Here is a 20619-nt window from a genome sequence, read left to right as displayed (position 1 = left end):
GTTCCCAGACTAAGCAAAGGCATCCCCAAAAGTGTGAAGAAACAACAGCCTTATTACAAACCAAATATAATATTTAAGCCAAGCAGCAGAACCCAACTGTTTCCAGCCCCTCTGTTTCTGCAGTGGCCTGGAGCTGGCAGGAGAAGCAGACAACAGAACTGCTCAGAGAGCAGGGCCTGGCTGCCTGCCAGGCATCACCAGGACATGACTGATGGGTCCAAAGGGATTCAGGGACAAGAAAGCAGCGAGTGAGAGGGCTCCCTCTGCTAACTATTACAGCATCAGTGCCACAGCTTGCATACAAGAAGCATCCAGTGAGAAGCATTACTCAAGATTTTGGCCCATAGCCTCTGGTGCATGGCCACTGGAGGTCCTTCCCTTCTTGCATCCTCTCCCTGGGATCCAGCAGCATGTTCTGGGCTCTCACACACACTGTGTTCTGGGAACACACCTCCCTGGAGCCAGTGTGTGATGTGACACCTCAGCACAGAGGTCCCTGCAGAGATCAGCACCCACTGTTAGAGGGACACACAGCCTCCTTCCACTCTGGGGAAATGCTGCACATGGACACCACCCTCTGCAGAAGCACAGGGGATGGGGTTTCCTTCCTTATGCCTTAATGCTGTAGCATCAAATCGTGAGCACTGATCTTGCCCAAAGTTTGACCACTTCATCCTGCCCACACAGCGGCTTCAAAAAACAGCAACTAAATCAAAACTGTTTTCTTGCTCCTGAAGACTTGTACTTTTTAAATGACAACACGCTTCCTTGTGAGGAGGTGGAGAAGTGGCCTTGTCAGCCTTGTCATGAAGTGTTTAAGAAAAAGAAGACAGAAGGGAATAGAAAACAGAATCTGCCCCCTCATTTACCCCATCATTTCACTGCACTTACATTAGTAATTGTAACAAATCCCCACTATTCCCAGCTGAGAACTCAGTCTCTCTGTGGCTCTTGTTCCAGAGGCTGATCATATCGTTACAGCTGCATCTCTGGATGCAACCCCTTGCAGCTCCTTCCTCCCAGTTTTCAGCTGGGGGTCACAAACCTTGCACAGGACTCAGTAGGCAACCAGCACACCACAGAGAAAACACCATTGATGTGAGCCAGACCACAAGAGGGTCTCCATCCAGCTCTTGAATGCAGCTGGTGAGCAGAGGATGAGGTCATGTGTTCCATTGGTCATCTAAAATACTGTGCTAAATCAGATCCATGTGTGGGCACTGATGGTGACCTGAGTGTGTGCCTCTAGAGGCTGTGAATCAAATCTCCAGCAGTGGGTTTTCCAATGCCCTGCATCATGGGTGTCCTCCCCAGAACAGCAACTGCTTTTGCACCACGGTGGTTGCTTCACCAGCTACCTATGAGCTTGGCTCAGATATCACCGGGGAACAGATATGATTTCTATCATGATGACCAGCCTGTGTCTGAGCAGAAACAATCTTACAAAGGTCAATTCTCTTCTTGGAGAAACACAGAATGGTTTGGGTTTGAAGGGAGCTTAAATATAATTTAATTCCAACCTCTGTGCCATGGGCAAGGACACCTTCTACCATGCTGGTCAAAGCCCCATCCAGCCTTGAACATTTCCAGGAATGGAGCATCCACAATTTCTCTGTGCAAACTGTTCCAGTGCCTCACCACCTCATTGTGAAAAGCTTCTTCCTTGTATCTAGTCTAAATCTGCCATCTTTTAGCTTAAAATCCTTATGCTGTGACACTCCTCTGTGCCTAACTTAAGCAACTTCCCGGTCTGCACCCAAGGAAAAGCAGTGCACATGTAGAGGCAGCAGGCTGGGCTCAAAACTCACCCCCATGGCTCAGGTCACCTTATGGCAATGACCATGACAATGACAATGACCACACGTTTCACGTGAGCGTTGCTGTTGGCATCAATAGTGCAGCGCCTGCCCCAGGCTGACAGGGGCTCAGGAGCTCTGCTCAGCTGGGGACAGCCCCGTGCTGCCAAAGGCAGGGCTGCACACACCCCTGAAGAGTAAGAGCAGAGCACGATGCCCTAAGGAGGTCGAACATCACATGGGTCCATTCAGGGAGATGAGATGAAAGCACAGCAACACCCTGCAGCTACAGCATGGCAAAGCTGTCTCATGTGGGTTCATACCCACACGTGCTTATATTAAATTTAAAAATGGGGGGAAATGCAGTAAAGAGGAAAATTATATTGCAAACATCTCAGGCAATTTCTAATGAGCCAGGGTTACCACATACAGCAGCACTCAGAGGAGAAAAAGCATATCTCAGGCTAGGAAAACCATTCATGAGAGACAACCTGCAACTGAAGACAGATCACAAAATTGCTGTACGGCACTGAAAGCCACCAGAGCCCTTCTGTTCCCATCTTATCATGTGAAAGGCTCCATTATTTGTGCAGTGTCTGCCGTTTAATATCCTTCAGAGGCTAAAGGACTGGTGGAACAGCCAGTTTAATAAGTAATAAACATGATATTCTCTGAGTTTCCAGTTGTGATATCCAGTTGTGATATCATCCACAGCACTGCAGAGCTTCCCACACATAAGTCTCAAGACAAACCTCAGTTGGGGAATTCAGTTGCAGACACAACTTCAGAGCCATGGTACTGCTTCAGTCAACTAAGGACTTCTACAGGAAAGAGCTTTAAATATTCAAAACTGTTGGCATAAAATGCAAGTTTCTTCATCACTGAAACATCTGTCTGAGCATACAGGCCACTTTGTCAGACCCCAGATTTCAAACTGTTGACATATTCTTCCAGTGCTTCCAAATGCATGAGGCTTGTCAGAGAAACAACCTTAAGTTTTCCAGAAAATAAGAAACAATACAGAAATTTATTTTACTTCACTTAAATATGTTTTGGAACAAGCCATGAAAGCCACCTACCCACTTTGAAGTCCTTCCTCGATAGCCCCTGAGCACACAGACCATGGACTGAGATTGTGGATCTGCCAGCATTTTCCTTGGTGGCAAACAGGCTTGAGGAATGCTTTCCTCTGGCCTGCTGCTCCCTCACTGCGTGCTTGAGTTCCTGAAATAATCCATCCAAAACTTAACCCATTACCATTACATTCTTTATCAGCCACCTGCCAATGTTTAACACTGAAGGAGAGTCAGAACTCACAATTCACAGCAAGGGTTTCAAACTGGTGACGCTGTGCAGTTTGTCAGGGGTGACACTGCCCTGTACAGGGGGTGCTGGGGTAAATGAGTTCAAGAAATGGCAAATTTGCCTCAAGCAAGGCACCATCACCCCTGGCCTGGCATTCCCATCCCAGCCACATGAGGCTGCTGCACAAGCTGGAGTGTGGGAGAGGGAGGTTTGAACCATCAGCCAGGAGAAATCCACTTGTCACCTGGAGGGCAGCACTATTTTGCTATTCAAAATAAGTGAGCAGCAGTGTGGCGCTGGCTGGGTATGGTCCTGCTCCCAGCACTCAGCAGGACCTGATGCTTGTTTACCAGAAAACCTTTTCACATCATTTTGACAGTATTTTAAATTGACATTTTACATGCAAAGTCTCTGTTTACTGTCAAAGTAAAATAAGGGTTTTATGGCAAATGAAAGCCAGGCTGAAATCTGTATATTTGGCAATAATTCTACTAAGTTTATCACTTGCAGACTAAAATCTTCATTGGAGACTCAGTTATATGGTGAAATGCAATTTATCCATATTACATGTGTGTTTTCCTAAAGCACATTAAACTGCAGTTGCCAGGTCTGTGAAATGAAAACTTAGAAAAAGGAACATAATTTGCATTGACTACAAGGTATATGCCATTATTTATGGAAACTTGCTCTATAAATTGAACTGATGAGCAGAAAAAACCCCAAACACTTTAAATGTCTGTTGCCTGCTCACTCATCAAGGCTAGTTAAAGTGTGGCTCCTTTTTTTTTGTTGATTTCTCCACGTATTTGTGATCTAAAGGTGTTCCCAATAAATTTAATGGTGTATACCATTTCAAAAGCTATGCACCATTTCCAATAACTGGGATTTTGTCAGACCTCAATGGATCTTATTAAAAAAAAAAAAAGAGAAAGGGGTAGAACATGTTCTAAACTTCCAATTATGAGTTAACTCTGAAGCAAGAGGAATTCAGAGTCCTTAACAAAAACCATATTTTTCAAAGAGCTACCATGTGGAATTGGGAGAGGCTTATCATTTAGCTATTATTATTCACAGAGCTCTGGCTGTACTCAGTACTTCACAGATGTATAAATAAAACAAGGTCCTTGTTCCAATGGTTTTCATAGTGCAATTCATATACTCAGATATCAGTTAAGGTCCACATGAAGTACTGAAGGACAGCTGAAATAAGAGTAAAAGAGCAATTACCAGTGCGGGAACCTGAAATGAAAATGCATTTGATTTTTTCATTGTGACATAAAAGAAAAGGGGCATTGTTCAACATATGAGAAGGAGAGAGTTAAAACATTTGGCATCATCATTGTTAGGAATAGAGAGAGGAGACTTGGTAACTACATTACCTCACAAATTTAAAATTTATCTTTTTCCAGGAAAGTAACAAATTGCAAACGCTGGAATGAGAGTCTGTTAAGTTATGAAAAGGTGGGGGAACTTCAGAGGATACAGCAGCTACAGAAATGGGACTTTTTTATTTATCTCTGGGTTTTAATCTCTTTCCTGAGATCTTAATTATATTCATCACTCTGATTATTTTAATTCAAATACATCGCAGGTAGCAAACCAAGCTGGAGAATATGAACTGTGAAATAAAGTAACTAAAGTAACTTTTTATGTGCTTACTAAGGTTATGTACAAACATATCCACCCACTGTATTGTTAACAAGCCTAGAATCATGGAGTTAAGTTGAAAAAGACCTTTAAGATTATTCAATCCAGCCATTAACCCAGTACTGCCAAGTCCACCACTTAAACTCTAAGCACCACATCTACATGTCTTTTAAGCACCTTCATGGATGGTGACCCAACCTCCTTCCTGGGCAGACTGTTCCAGTGTTTCAGAACCTTTTCCGGGAAGAAATTTTTCCTACTGTACTATTCAAACCTTCCCTGACAGAATCTGAGGCCATTTCCTCTTGTTCTATCACTTGTTACTAGGAGACAAGAATCACCCACCTCACTACAACCTACTTTCAGGTACTTTTAAGAGACCACTATGAGTAGCAATTTTTTTTCCTATTTGAAGAGTTAAAACTAAACCTGTCACTTCTACATTTCAATTTCTTATTCTCAGGAATGAAATCTTAAAACTAGAAATAAATGGGAAAATGGAGAAGGGTCAGAATTTTACACTGTTTCCACGAGCAGCCTGTGATACTTCAGGACATTTTAGTTCCTGGGATATTTTGCTGCATAATCAAAGACTATTTCATGTTTTTAATAATACCTGCTAGATTGAAAATAAAAACCTCTCCCATGACTGTATAAAAACATCAATCATAGCTGAAAACATCTTAATAAAAAATTTTCTCAAGGACCATCACATACCGTCTCCATGGCAACTACAGAAATTAAATACCAGGAAAAGCAAGAGTAGGATTATAAACTTTTGCCAGTTTCCAGGTCCCACAGGAGAAACATGGAGGCAAACTAGCACTGCCTGACCAGCTTCTCCCCAAAAATGGCCAGTTGGCTTGGGGATATGCTTCTATTGCTGCATAGGAGCAGACTTTCTGGATATCCCTGTCTGACCCATGCTAATTCCTGGTGTACAAGGTAAGGTCCAAGCCTAGGAATATGAATCCCCAGAAGCTACAGTCTGGCTCACATTGAGAGGCTGTGCTGTTCCTATCACATGCTTAATGTGGCTCCATGGACCCCTAAAGTGAGAGCCAAGGAGGTGACACAAGGCTTATGGCAAGCTGGAGGCAAGCTCAAAAGGGAGCTATGTGAACAACTGAGTAAACAGAGCTGTTCAGTGTCACAGCAGGCAGGGCAAGGCACAAGGAGTACTGTCAGAGAGATGGCTCACTCTGCATGCGCACACAACCTCTGCATGGGCACACAAATGTGCCTCCAAGCCAGGCACAGAGAGCTCATTCCCTCCTGTTATTGTAGAACAAGTCTTGCTAAAGAAGAAATGAGCTATTTCTGACTCCACCTCAATCAGAAACAGAAAACCCTGAGAGAAATGTAACCAGCTTAATACATTATTTAGCAAATCCTCAAAAGAATTTTTATATAAGAATCTCCCTTTACCAGTTGAGAGGAATGGCATGCCTCTTCCAGCATGCACCTCTCCAGCATCACTTTCAAACAAAGGCAGGCTTGTCTCCCATCCTAACTCAAATAATCTAGTTAGCTGCAACTAACCATTCCTTTGATCTTCACAGGAAATGCTTCTCCATGTCACAACCTGAGTGCACACGCTCAGTTGTTGAAACACAAAGTCACCCATGTCAGACAGAGGCAAACACGGGCAGGAAATCACAATGCTCCCAAGCCAGTGGCACTTCAGAAATATTCTAACAGGGATAACAACAGGGCAGGGAAAAAAGAAAAGACCTGACTGCAATTAGAATGAAGTTGGATTCCATCTGTTAAAAGAATTACTTGATTTTATGTCAGGGGAAGGAGCTGCCCTTCCAGCCTGCTGTTCCTGCAGAGGAGAGTTGCTCTGCAATAATTCTCTTGCTTTCCTTCCTGCACCTCTCGCACTTGGCTCTCCTAGTTTGATTTCCAGAGTGTTAATCATTTACAGATAGTTCCTAAAGCAAAAAAAATGAGTGGACTCCAGAAGGCAGAACCTTTTGCTTAGCAGCATTATTCATTTAAATATAAACAACTGCTAGATTATCAGTGGTGACCTAAAACAAGAGGTCCTGCACTGCCTGAAATATTCACACATATATAGATGAGTGCCTACACATAAACACACAGCTGGATGCTTTTAATTTGCAGATACTTATGATAAAAACTGTAAGATGCAAATCTTGGAATAAAAAAAATAAACTCTAAAGAAATGGCCTCACATGCAAGTCTCTTGCAAGGGCCTGAGACAGAGGTAGCAGGCTCATGTTTGCTCGGCTGTCTCCCTGTGGCACAGTGCAGTTGCACATTTTGACATTTTACTGCAAACCAGTTTACTGGTAGTTTACAGGTTTAAAATATAAAAAGTATTATTAGCATTTTGTAATTCATAGTGAATGCTGACATAAAGAGTAGGTGTTTAGTTCACAAAAATCCAAAGCATCTAGATCATATCTGCCTTCTGCAAGACCAGTGCAGCTGAATGATCTCTTCTACATACCTTTAACACCTTTTTATATGCTCTGTTGTACTTACAGAGATAACAAGGTGGTGATGGTTTTTCCCCTAGTTTTGAGCATTGTTGGTCTGTCAGCAACTGTATCTTATGTGGATTCTCCAATATAGAACTTGCTGTCTCTTTTTTCTGCAATTTTAGCATTAGTATAGGATTTAATGGTTATAGAGCTTCTTCTTGACAGGGATTACTATGGAAATGGGGTGAGGAAGATAAATTCCTTTTCAGGAATTGAAGAGATGAAGGAGAATTGAGTATCCTTTTCATGAGGCAGATGCTATTATCTCTCACATGCATGCTTTTTAAACCATGCACTGCTCTTCAGTTTGTCCTGGCAGCCTCAGATGTGTGGTTATCACAGCCGCCAGCAGCTCAGCCTCACACAGCTGGAGCCACTCTTCCAGCAAGATGGGGGAGAAAATTGGAAGGGTAAAAGTGCAAAAACTTGTGGGTTGAGATAGAGACAGTTTAATAAATAAAGCAAATGCTGCATGAGAAGCAAAGCAATGTCAGGAATACATTCACTGCTTCCCATTGGTGTATAAGTGTTCAGCCATTTCTACAGAAGCAGGGCTCCAACATGGGTAATTTACCTAGGAGCACCAACGCCAAGTGTCCCCTCTGGCCCTTCTTCCCCCTGCTTTATATGCTGAGCACAACCCCATATGGTATAGAATACTCCTTTGGTCACTTGGGGTCAACTCTCCCAGCCATGTCCCCTTTCCTGCTTTTTGTGTCCCCTTTCCCTTCTTGCTTCCCGCTTCCCAGCCTACACATTGCTGGGGCAGTATGAGGAACAAAGCCCACCTCAATGCTGGGCAAGCCCTGCTCAGCGGTAACTAAACACCCTGATTGCTAGCAGTACTTTTTCATCATAACTCCAAAACACAGACCACACAAATTACTATGAAGAACATTAACTCTGGCGAAAACAAGTAGAGTAGTCAAGAGATGGAGCTAGAGACTTGATCATGTGAAAGCTGCTATTATTTGTTTGACAGAAGCTTCTGCAGACACGACAAGCTTTGCTCTTGGTCACCTTGACACGACGACTGAGTCATTGCTGCACGATAACACAGACACAATGAAAATGTTCATGGTGCTTTAGTCACTGCTGAGAGCAAAAGACTGTTACTGAAAGAGAAATAAAGGAAAGAAAATTATGTGATAAGAAGTCAATAAATAAAAGAACCTTGAGACAACTACAAAGCAGAAAAAACCCCAAACCCACGACAATACCCCCAACAAAAATGGAAAAGAAATATTAAGAAATAGTAGATTAGAATCATAACGCCAAGCAAATGAAGCAAAGTATTTACTCCCAAGCTGGAGCCCAAAAAAATTAAACTAGGTTTTAACTGAGAGTTAACTGTGTGGGTACAAGTCTGTTATGCACACAAAGTCTATATTTTGGTTGTTTTTCACAGGAACATATTTACAGTGGAGATACCCTTGGCTGTTGAATAAAAGGGCTTCAAGTACAATCTGTATTAGCTGGCAAAATTACTTTGTTTCCATTAGGATGACAGTCAAATCACTGAGCATGCTAGCTAGGACTCTGGTGGAGGTTTCAGCTCCCATGAGGCTGATTTGGTTCTGGAGAATTAAATGGCAGCCAGAGGTAGAGTTGTCCACAGAGGGAAATGCACTTCTATGTTACTACCTCACCTCACCACCACGACGTCCTGTCCAAGGAGCCAGCATTTGCTTTGCTCTGAGTCATTGTTTTGGTGTGTGGAGGGACTTCCCCCAAACCTTGCACCTCACCATAGACCTCTACACTACAGGTTGTTTCTGCAAACCACAGCAGGACACAAAGGAAATATAGCCAGAGAGTGGCTGTGCGCCTCATCCAAGAGTTTAACAATTCTGTGACTTCTCACTATCATAGTTCCATAACCTCTCTTCATTTCCCCATTATGGGCAAAACAGTTCGTATCACCAAACGAGGCCAAAGCTTCTAGCTTAGATGATGTAAATCAGCCATGAACGTCCTCAAGGAGAGTGGAATTATACCAGTATAACCTCAGTCCAAGCAGCACACACCTGTTTAGTTTGATGGTGACTATTTACTTTTGAGCACACTGCAAACATCCCTTCCTTAAAAGCTCTGCTCCTCGCCTGGTGTTGATTCACACACCAACTGGCTGCTCTTTGAAGCTGCTGGCTGCTTGTTTCAAAGTTCATATTAGTCAAAGCATGGGAAGCATATCTCCCCACTGCTCACATTAGCGAATGCCATTTTTCTGGGACAATCCATGGTGACATTATAAACATGAGCATAACAGTTTATACATGTCACCAAAACTCCAAATGAAATAAAATAATCACAGTCTTCAGTTGCCAGGTTAGTCAAAGGTCCCCACCTCCCTTATCACTGAAGTGCACAGTTGTTGTTTGTTCATCTTTCTAAAGCCTTTTTTGTGAGTTTCTGCTTGAGTGATTTGGGTTTTTTGATTCCTTCAAAGAGGACTTAATCAGATATGGCAGACTATTGGAGACAAGCAAGGATAAGACATATTTTTTATCAATGCCCAAAACAGGCTTCAAGACCCTAGTAAAAGGATCGTACTTAAGCTCTGAAGAGCAACACAGTCTTTGGATCACAAAATCTTAAGAGGCTGGTGTTACAGGTGAGATTTTACATGAAAGACAACTTTTATTTTAAAAATTATATCCATGAGTATTTTCCTGTCAATTTACCCAGACAAATTGCCTCATCAAGGAACCAAATGAATGCTAAGGCAAATGGAGCACCAGAAGCACAGATTCAAGGTGGGAGCAACATTACTCCTTTGTGTGACAGCAATGTCCTAGATCCAAACAGCAACCTCATGAAATCTCAGGAACAGACAGGTGTTGCATGAGCAGTCAGACTCTCACCCTCCATCGCTTTGCAACTCACAGACATGCTGTGAGACTCGAAAATCAACACAGTGGCCACAGCCAACCTAATTTAAAGTCATTACTTGCAGACAAGTCTAGAAGATGGGGACAGGAAGGGCAAAGCACTGCGCTGAGCCAGGCACATCCAAAGGAGGGTAGAGATTCAGATTCAGGCCATGCCTGGTCTTTCCCACTCAATGCTGACTAAGGGAAGAGAAGGACTTGCCCTGCTCTGCTGGCTCCATATTTTAAGCCCTCTAGTCAGTGGCTAAGCTGGATATCAGACACAGCCTGCACTATGCACCCCATTTTTCTTCAACATTCCATTTTGAAGCAGTCTGAAGCAAAACTAAATTGTGCACTAGGTAGGATATGTGTAATTAGTGACTCAAGTTTCTTTGCATCTGTCTTTTGCACCCCACTTTCTGACAAATGACAAGTATTGTAATGTTCCTTAGTGCCTAGAAATTTCCTAATTAACATTATCACGCCTCTTAAAACAGATTAGTGTAATTACAAAGCTCCTGTTTAACTTGCAGTCACCTCAGTCATCAGTTAAAAAAAAGGAAAAAAATCAAATGCAAATGCTCTTTAATGTCCTCGGAAAAAAATTAAAACTCATTTTACCATTGCATCTGCTGGAAAGGGAAGCATGGAAAACAGTCTGAGATTTCTGAAAAATAGCCCAGTGAGAGTCAGACAACAGACAGACAAGCTGTAGCTGGTGCTTAGCATGGCCCTAGCTCTGCAAGAGCATTCATTTCCAAGGTCCTGCATGAGGTGTCCAGGTAGAGCTACCAAGACTTCTTCAAAATTAATTGTGAGCCATCAGCCTAAATAAAAGGGTTTTGCTCACCAGCTTTGTTGTCTGTCAGGCAAGGAAACACTCGTGCAAGCAGCTCTGCCAGCAATGCTGAAGAGAAGAAAATGTCCAGCATAGATGGACTGTAAGCTCTCCCACCATCAGCATTTGCTTTGAGTGTGTGTCCCAAGCTCAGGATGTGGAGCTGGGCTGGTCTGCTGCTCTCTGCTGCCCAACACCACGCTGGGCTTAGCAGGAAATTGCCATGGGCCCATGGCTCCTTCCAGGCTCTGTAGGGGAATCCAAGCAGGATACTAGAGGCCTGCCAATAGCACACACTAGGGAATTCTGCTCTGGGACCCTGAGAAGTGCCTGGTGGAAACCAGATAAGCAGGTCAGTCCTCAAGCAGGCTGATATAAATGCATGCTGCCTCCAGTCTTTGGGCTACTCTCCCACTATTCCAGACCTGCTGCCCCATGTCCAGCCTTCTCTATATTCGTAGGAATTCATGGTTGTCTCCCACTCTGCTTGCAGTGGTTGATGGAAAAAACCTCTCTATTTCCCTATGGAATTTGAGAGCTGGGATGATACAAGCATACTTATAGTGTTGTGCAAAAGGACAGGTAAGGGGTAATGCTTTCCTGTACTTATTTCCCTTACCTTTGAGTCATGAGCAAATTCCCAAGCAGCAGCTGATCTCCCTTTAAGCTGGAGGCTGCAGTCTATAAGCTGTGTGCTCATTTCACATCAGAGATGAGATCTTTACATCTGCAGGGACAGTTGATGTTCAGCACAGCAGAATGTATGAGGTTAAAAAAAGATATGGACAATATTTTCTAACCAGTGTTCAATTTTGCCCTCTTGTGTCAGATTCTTAGTCACACTAAAGCTAATCAGAGCACAACCCTCAGCAGATCAGACCCACAGCTCTGGCAGAGCCTGAGAGCTTGTGTGCAAGTTAGCCCAGTTGAGAGTCCTGCATCTATGAGCCAAAGCCACAAATTGTTTTCTAGCAGAAACTAGTTAAATGGGCATAAAACCATGGAAAGTTGCTGGATTCTTGACAGCAGAACAACACTGGAAAATCATGCAATGCTTCTTGCTTCTAGCTGCAGTGGGCAGAAACTGAAATATAGGAGATTCCATCTGAACATAGGAAGAACTATTTTACTGAGAGGCTGGCAGAGCACTGAAACAGAGAGGTTGTAGAGTCTCCTTCTCTGCAATGACTCAAAAGCCTTTTGGACACAATTCTGAGTAATGTGCTCTAGGGGGCCCTGCTTGAGCGTGGAGATTGAACCAGATGATCTCCAACCTTAGCCATTTTGTGATTCCTTCCAAACTTACCCATTCTATGATCATGTGCTTCATTATAACATTTAAGTTTTGAATTCCCCTATAAAAGAGATTAAAAAAGGTTGCATTTGAAAGGCTGAAGAAAGTCCTCTTCCTAAGTATTGATTTTTTAGGGCTGAAACTAATATACATTTCTGCAGTACCTAGGAAATTATTTGCATTTTCTCCCAAACACATTTCCCAGTAAAAAAAAGGAAACTGAAACTGCATGAACTCTGAAATCTCACAGGTAAAGGACAACAGGATGACATAGGGTCAGTGTTTTGATACTCTTGTTTGCTGTCAGTGAGGAGTTCTAGAATAAAGAGCTTAAGGGATGGTGTTGAACAGGAAAAACTTCACTGCAGTCTTCACAGATGAGTACACCAGCAGAAAGCTGGGTGAGGACATTTTTCTCCACTTTCCCCATGTTCAGGGACTGGTTTACTGATTAACCTGGAAAAGCTAACATCTGCAGTGCATCAGGGAGCAGACTGGAGACTGAGGTATCCTACAGAGACAGAAAAAATAAAATTAAAAACCCCAGGAGGGTTTGCCTTCAACTTCAACAGACTTTCTCTTCCTTCCTGCAGAGGAAAGATGTCCTGATTGAAACCCACCTGTGCTGTGGCCATGCTGCCCACTGACTGCCACTCACATCTCCTATGGACACCTTGAGTTACTTAGAGCTTTTCCTAATTGAAAGCCATGGTTGGAAATGCCGTTTCTTAAGTATTTAAAATGTCCTGGTGATTGTTTGTAGGGATGTACCATGACAACATTTTTCTCTGGTGATGGTGCCAGCTGAAGAGACCCTCGCTGTTTCTGGGGTGCTTCCTGAGCCAAGGCAAATGGAGAGAAAAATCTTTCTCTCCATGGAGGCAGCTCCCTGCCTTCCTGCCTTGGGTCCCTCACAGCTCAGGTGAAGCAGTCCCCATGGCATCACAAGTACCAGCAGGCATTGGAAAAAATGGGACCAAATGATGCTCTCACCTTGCTGAGGCTCAGTGGCACTGGACATCAAGCCCTGAGTTGAAGCACTGAAGATGTTTCTCTTGAACAGAATGAGATAAAAACCTCAATTGTGGCATTCCACAAAAAAAAAAAATCTAGATTTCATCTATATGATAGAAGGCAGAGTAGAAAAACCTCTATAATAATCTGCTTAATCTGTGGGATTTCTCCTCACAGCTGATAGCAACTACCACTGCTGGCTGATGAGACCCCACAAGGCATCAGGCACACCCTCACCACCTGGCAGGCTCTGATGGACTCTGAGGGGACAAGAGGCCACAGGTCCATCTGAAGGAACTGTCAGCATTGTCAACCCCTAAATACAGAGTAGCAATTATTTATTCCTACAACCCACAATATAAGGCTGTGGGTTGTAGGAAGGTGGCTGTCTGGGCAGCCAGTAATAACTCAGAGTCTATGAAGTGATAGGCAAAGAAGGAAAAAGAAGCAGAAGTGAAATAAATTTCTATCTCTGGCTCAGCTTCTGCACTTGAATAACTACACAGAGTGTCTACACACAACAGACGTGAAATGCTGAGTTACAGAAGAGTTGTTATGGGGCTCTGAGTAACATGGTCAAGGGGAAGCTGTTCCTGCCCATGGCAGGGGGTTGGAACCAGCCAGCCTGGCTCTTCCAAGGACCTTCCAACACTTCAGCAAGGTCCTTCCAACCCAAACTATTCTATGATTCTACTTCATCTGAGCTCTCAGTGACTGTTCTCATACAGATGTTTTTGCCTACTCTGATAATACAAAGTCAAACCAAGATCAGTACTGTAGATAATAATCTCAACTAATCCTGCAAATTGTTTTTGTCCATAAACAACAATATTGTAAATAAGTAAAAACCTATGAGAAGTCCTGAGGGAAATAAAAATGTATTACACTGAGGCAATTACATACACTTTCTATTAAGCAGACAAAGCCCACATGTTGTGGCTTCCTACACTCATTGCGCCAGCAGACACAAAAATATTACAATATTAGTTTGCAGGAAATACTTCAGGTAACTAAGTACATATTTCATCAGATTTTACTGCATCATTAAACACACTCATGTCCCATAACACACCCTGCCTATACAGGGAGGACTGTGGGAGCATGGCCTGGGTATTGCTGATTTCAGAGATGCAGCTCCTCAGGCAGTATCAGCCAAGCTATATCAGCTATGCTGATGGCAAGGAGAAATCCAACTCCACTGTTCTTCCCCATGGCCATGTGTGCCCCCTTCCACACTTAGGCCAACAGCTAGACTACAATCAGCCTGATCAGGGTCCTCTCTGAAGAATAATCCCAATTAAATCAAAAGACAAAGAAACGTAATTCCAACACAAAGAAGCATTATACTACACAGTCACATGGACACAGCCACTTAAAGTTTTTCCAGGGAGCTGAGTGTTTACAGACATCACTGAAGGCCTAGACCAGTGCCATGGATTTCCCTAAAGAATGTATCAGATCTGCTGTTGCTGGGTGGATGTGTCTGATGCCCATGTGGCATTAGGCATCTGACAGCTGTGCCAAGCCCCTCATGTCTAGGAGCTCTTGAAAGGGGATCTCACTCTTTCACCTCCTCATGGGGTTGAAGGGGCTGAAAAATACTCTCCCAAAAGTGATTCACCTCAGCTGTCTTGGGCTGTTCCCAGGCAGATCAGAGCCAGTGCAGTTATAGTCTCTTGTAGAGGGAGAAAACAAATAGCTCCTTCTCAAACCAACAGAACAAAATGACCTCAAGAAAAGGGGAAGGGAAAGCCCCTGTGCAAACACCTGAAAATGGGACGGTCCACTGAATCACAGGATAGCCACAAATGGGAGAAGGGAATTGTTTCTGAGGCTTCCACAAACATAAAATGTGAAAAAGGGGGTGGACAGAAGAATGTAACTGTTGGAAAAATTAGGGTTGGCATCAACACATGACCCATAGCTATCCATTACTGCTCCAAAGCTACAACTAAAGTAAATAAAAGAACAGAGTATCAGTCTCACCCACAGACACCCAAGCAGCTCTACAATACTATTAAGGTCTACCCAGAAAACGACCATATTTAAAAAACAGCCACATGCAACAACCCCAAGGAGTACAGGAGCAGGACTGGGAAGTTTTCCAAGCAAACAGAAACCCCCCATTTTGACCTGCAGGTGGGTATCCCCATGCCAAGGGAATTCCCTGTTGCTGCCAACTTCTTGGCAGCTGGGCAAGCTCACAGCCTTGGGAGCCCAGTTCACAAACCCACAGTAAAACCATTGGCTCCACATTCTTATCTCCCAGTAGGAGACCCCAGCTCTGGTCCTGGGAAGCACTGCCACCAGCCAGCCATCAGCCAGGAGTCCTGCTGCTCCAGGGACCTGTGCACAAGAATTCTCAGTTTTCCTTCACTCTGAGAACATGGGGCTGAAAAATGCACCCTGCCAAATGGATATCCACCCAGCAGCAAATGCAGAATCCAGAGAGGACAGTTCTGGGACCTTCTTCAGGCTATCACCTGCTACTGGGCTGTTCCTAGTAAAAGAGACCAGCTAGTTGCAAGCCTTTTAAGCACAATTTATATCAATACTTTCCATCATGACAAAGTGGTTTGCCTCATATGCAGAGAAAGTCAAGTATGCTGGTTATCTTTCCATGCCTTCTAAACAAAAAACAGAGAAAAGGTAAAGGGTTTAATCAACCTCCAATTAATTTTTATTGGTAGCAGATGCTTCAAATTGCTAGCTCTTAGGGGCTGCTTCAGTCTCTCTTTCGCAGTTGCCTAAATCCATTGTCAGCATGACAGAAACACAGATGACAAAAACCAGGGCTGCTCTAGCAGAGAACAGAACAGCTCTGCCCAGTTCCTGCTCAGCAAGGACTGCTTGGAGAGGGAGCCAGGGTGGGATTCACGCTGAACTGTGGGATGAGGGGGGAGCAGAGCCAGCAGCAAGCAGGTGCTGGAGTGGGGCTCTTCAGAGGACCCAGGAGAGAGGCTGAATCCAGTGCCACTCTCCCCAGGCCCTGCTGCTGCTGGTGCTGCGCGCTGGCACTTACCTTGTGTGTGCTGTACCAGGGCCCGGACAGGGGCCCGCTCCCGGATCCTGCTCCCCCAAAGGATGCATTCCAAGGTGCCTGGGAGGATGTCCATGGCCCTGCCCTCAGGCCCCAGCCACTGTTCATGCCGTGCAATGTCACACCAGTGGGGAGGGGTGGCTCTGAGGAGAGGTGACCAGGACGTGGCACTCTCTTCCTGAGGTGAGCAAGGCTCCTCACATCCTCTGCACGCAGGTGCACAGCCAGGGCTCAATCGCTGGTGTGCACCAGGACACCCTTAGCTGGAGAGCACTTGGAGCACAGGAGAGGAAGGGGAGCTTGACAGAAGGTTTTGCTGCTCCTTCCCAGGGCATTCAGGTGCCTTTTTTTTGGTCTCTGACTTCCCCAATGCCCCACCCTCCTCTGAAGAGGCAGCCTGGGAATTTAACTCCTTCAAATCACTGCCTAAACCTAATGGTTAAGTATTAATTCCTCACTGCTAGATTGCAAAACTTAGAAGTTTTTGTTCCCAAAGGCAGATAGTCACTTACATAAATTCTTACTTATGTCCTTTATTTTTCCTCTTCTAATTATTTCCTGAATAGTTTCTTTTGAGAGACTTCAGGCAATGTGTTCATTCCTGGTCTGTGGCTTTATTAATTCATTCTTTTAGTTTTGATTTGATAATTTGTTTCTTCTGGGGAAAACAATGAATAAACAAGCTCATTAAAGGGAGTATAAAGCAGGCAAGGTACAAGCTTGGCAGAATTACATAGGAGACAGAAGTAGGCCTCTCCAGAGAAGCATAGAAAGAAATATTAGGACACCACATCTTCAGGCTATTGACAATACAACTGCATGCAATCCAGAAAGCTCACACTGTACCTTGAAGGAACCAACTTGCATTAATTCATTCCTTCGCTTAGCTGGGTTTGAAACCCAAAGTCCTGACAGTTATTGCAGCAGACAAGGGTCAGTGGGCAATTATTCTGCTCCCTGCTACATTGGTTTTCTCCTACTCTTAAGAAGAACTGGCATTGATTGCTTAGTCCCAGTAGTGCTACCATCAGCAAGATGCACTGAGAGAGGACGAGTCAGCATGCAGGATAGCAGGCTGGGAGCTGAGCTTCCAGCAGGCAAGGAGAAATGATCCCTAATAGAAATGAGCAGCAGCAAAGCTGACTGCTAGTATGATTAATTTGGTCAAAAATAGAAGAAACACACAATTACAGGAAAGAAACTGTGGCTAAATTAATACTTTCCAACTTGAACGCATAATATCTTAGCCACAAGGATTTATTTGAATCCAGACAGAAGGGGATTTAGAAAAGCCAGAAGTGGCAAGGTAATTCTTCAGTTAGATGATGGTATAACACCCCAAAATACAAAATCTTGTCTTATAACAATAAATGTTTTGTTCATGCATGTGGCCTAACTTGAAATACCAGTTTCTGTGATCTCAGCTCCTGTGAGTCCTTTGTAAATATTGGAATTAGCTGCAGCCATGTATATATAGGTATGATGGAAAAAAACAGCTCCACTATTTCATGGCTGTGTAAATTGCTGCAGATTATTTTTACAGTGTTGTGTAATTATTCTCTGCAGTCTAAGCTGACATTATAGAAAAAAATTCTAGGCAATCTTGGTTATGGCTGCAAAATAACCAGTGCAGTGAAACTGGAGTGTAAACTGCTGCAATGATATTTGCCCTGTCTAGAGAGAGTTGAAACAATAGCCCAGAGGGAAGTGTGAAAGGACCCATTCTTCTAACTGCAGTGCTAAACTAGAAGTCTGCTGACAATTTAAGTGTCAACATCAGCTACTTCAAAATCATTTGAGCAGAAACACCAGGCTAATGCTCTTATTTGTCATGCTCAATTTGCACTTGCTGTATAGCAGATCCTGGGATGAAGAGGAAAAGCAGCAACGATTGTCAAAGGTTGCTGAGCTGAGGAAAGTTCTCCCATTCCTCACCCTTCCTCGCACATTCACCTCTGCCCCAGCTCAAAATAGGGAGCAAAGAAGTTGATTCTCCCCCAGGCTGGAGAAATTGTCTTCGGTAGCCAAAAGCCACAGTGGTCCCTATCAGCCTGCCAATGACTTTTTCAGTATGGTTCTCTGTTGCCAAAAATGCCCAGATTGGTAGGAGATTGAAAAGGAGTGTAAGGGGAGTGGGAGGAGAGGAGCAGCCCAAAATATCTCCTGGGGACAGTTGCTGTTGTTTTGCTTCATTCTTGTTGGTTCACTGCCTAAAATACAAATATGACTGTGGTTTTCTCTTGCATAAGAAAGCTATTGGAACAGGTTTTCTGTAATGCTGTCTACATGGAGCCCTTGTTGAATTGCTTTTAAAGTTGATCTAACAGTGACAGATCATTGTTCCACAGTTGGTTCCAGACATACCAACACACTCTAAACATGCCAGGAGCATCCTTTATTTATTGAAGATCTCTGATTGTTTTGCATATAAAACCATTATTCAGTTATTCTGATTAATTTAACTTTACATCTTAAACCAGCCCTATCAAAATTTTAAAGAATATTTTAAAAACTATTTCTGCTCAGTTACTACCCTTCATTAGGAAAAACAACTAACTGTGTGCCAAAGTCCCTATATTTGTGCATTTCTATTTTCATGCTAAAAGGGATGCTGAAGTGTTTGGCATAAAGGTATTAAGTCCTTAGGACTGGATCCTGAAATATCCTGAGGAAATGTCCCATGAAGTGGAAGCAGAAGATGGGATCTGCAAGATGTTTTAACTGAGAACATTACTCCCAGTTTTCAGTGGCACACAGCTGTGCCAAAAGTTTGTTCCCAAAGTCAAGTTCCGTTTGAGGATCCTTCAAATCAGAGGTGTCTTCTGCCAGCTGGGCCAGCAGGATAGACTACAGCCACTTCAAAAACATGGAAATATAAGGCATTTTCAGTGGGTACAACATTAGTAAGGTCACTTCACTGGGGATATGTGCAGAACGCACCATGTACAAATTTCTGTCTGTGTATCTTTGGTTGTTGTATTTGTTGTACTGTGAGGTAGCTCAAAAAAATACCCCAAGAAAAGTATCTTCAGAAAGGTGACCTGACTTGGTGTTGCTGGATCTGTCTGTTTTTACACATGGGCAAAGGCAACAGACGAGCAGATTTGTGTGTCTGTGGTGGCTGACCACGTCAGTATCAGGACAGGACTGTTTCTCCCTGTGAGCAGCACCTCACTCCCTTGGAGTAGCACAAGGCAGCACCTGTGAAGATGGAGTAGACACTTCTTGAGTTGATTTGCTGAGAAATTTCAAGGCTGGTTAAAGAGAGTAAGCTGCAGGTGCCCGTGTTTGACTCCTCTCATTCTATTGCCCGACATTTTGGGGTAGAAGAGAAAGGACTTCACAGCCTGAGAGATTACATCCACCCTCTCTTGTGCATCCCATCAAGTTTTTAACATCTTGGGATATTTCTGAGCATTGGAGATACAAGAGATTGTTTTGGGTGTTAATTGCATGGATTCCCTCACTTGCATGTTGCATTTCTATCTGATATTCTTGGGCCAAGCATCAGTTGCTGTTAATAACAGATAATGTTCCTCTGTTTGGTCATGAGGATTTGGAGACTGTAATGGATGCTTTGTCAGCTTCAGGTTCAGATGCTGTGGGACATTGCCTGATCTGTGTGTGTCCCTGAACTCTGGCTTGTGTGACATTGGGACCTCATAAACCAACAGAGCAGGCAGGTTCCTACCCCTGGTTGCTTTAGCCTCTGGAAGTCATCCATGAAGAGCTTGACCTGGTGCCCCTGCATTTGGGACATTCAATGCTCTTGGGTGTCTGAAGAGGAAAGAAGAGAGCTTTTCACGTGTGCTTGCCCATGCCCTATCACTTCTCTGAGCTTACACTTTGCCACTTTAGATGAGCCACACTCTCAGCTGAGAAGAGGAATCCCTGTCCTTGACTACTCGGCTCTGGCCACAGTTACTGAGATTTCCTGGGGCAGAAAATTAAAGAGTCAATGGTTTCCTTCTCTGCCAAATGGTTTCCTTCTCCCTTTGTCCAGGGTACTTAGGTGTTCCTGTGAGGATAGAGCCCGGGTGATGGGAAGTTCAGTGTTGGGACAGATGGTTCCAGCAGGGTGGTGCAGGAGAGAGCTGAAGACCTTGCTTTTACCCAGCTGCTAGTGCCAGATGAGTGCCAAAAGTGCTGAGCTTGAGCAGGGTGATCAGACGTGTTTCTGAGCTAAATGTCTACAAGCAGGCTCTTGCTGGTCACTCACTATGTGTAAGGCTGTACCTCTGGGCTGGAGATCTGGTTGCAGGCAGGGAATACTGTGAAATGGATAGTGCAGGACAATCT

General features: G+C 43.8%; 1 protein-coding gene across 1 annotated transcript in view; it reads right to left on the bottom strand.

The window, feature by feature from the left end:
- NIPAL2 (NIPA like domain containing 2) overlaps window positions 1-16631 on the bottom strand; it is a 49091-nt gene extending 32460 nt beyond the window's left edge. The window contains exon 1 of the mRNA XM_064703577.1: window positions 16303-16631. Within this exon, the coding sequence (XP_064559647.1) occupies window positions 16303-16428 (126 nt within the window). The 5' untranslated portion in view covers window positions 16429-16631. The remainder of the gene's footprint in view (window positions 1-16302) is intronic.
- Between the last annotated feature and the right edge of the window lie 3988 nt (window positions 16632-20619).

This window comes from Zonotrichia leucophrys, chromosome 2 (genome assembly GCF_028769735.1).
Source record: "Zonotrichia leucophrys gambelii isolate GWCS_2022_RI chromosome 2, RI_Zleu_2.0, whole genome shotgun sequence".
In the NCBI taxonomy this organism is placed as follows: Eukaryota; Metazoa; Chordata; class Aves; order Passeriformes; family Passerellidae; genus Zonotrichia; species Zonotrichia leucophrys.
Note: the sequence above shows the minus strand (reverse complement) of the source record. Positions and strands in the feature narration are given on the sequence as shown.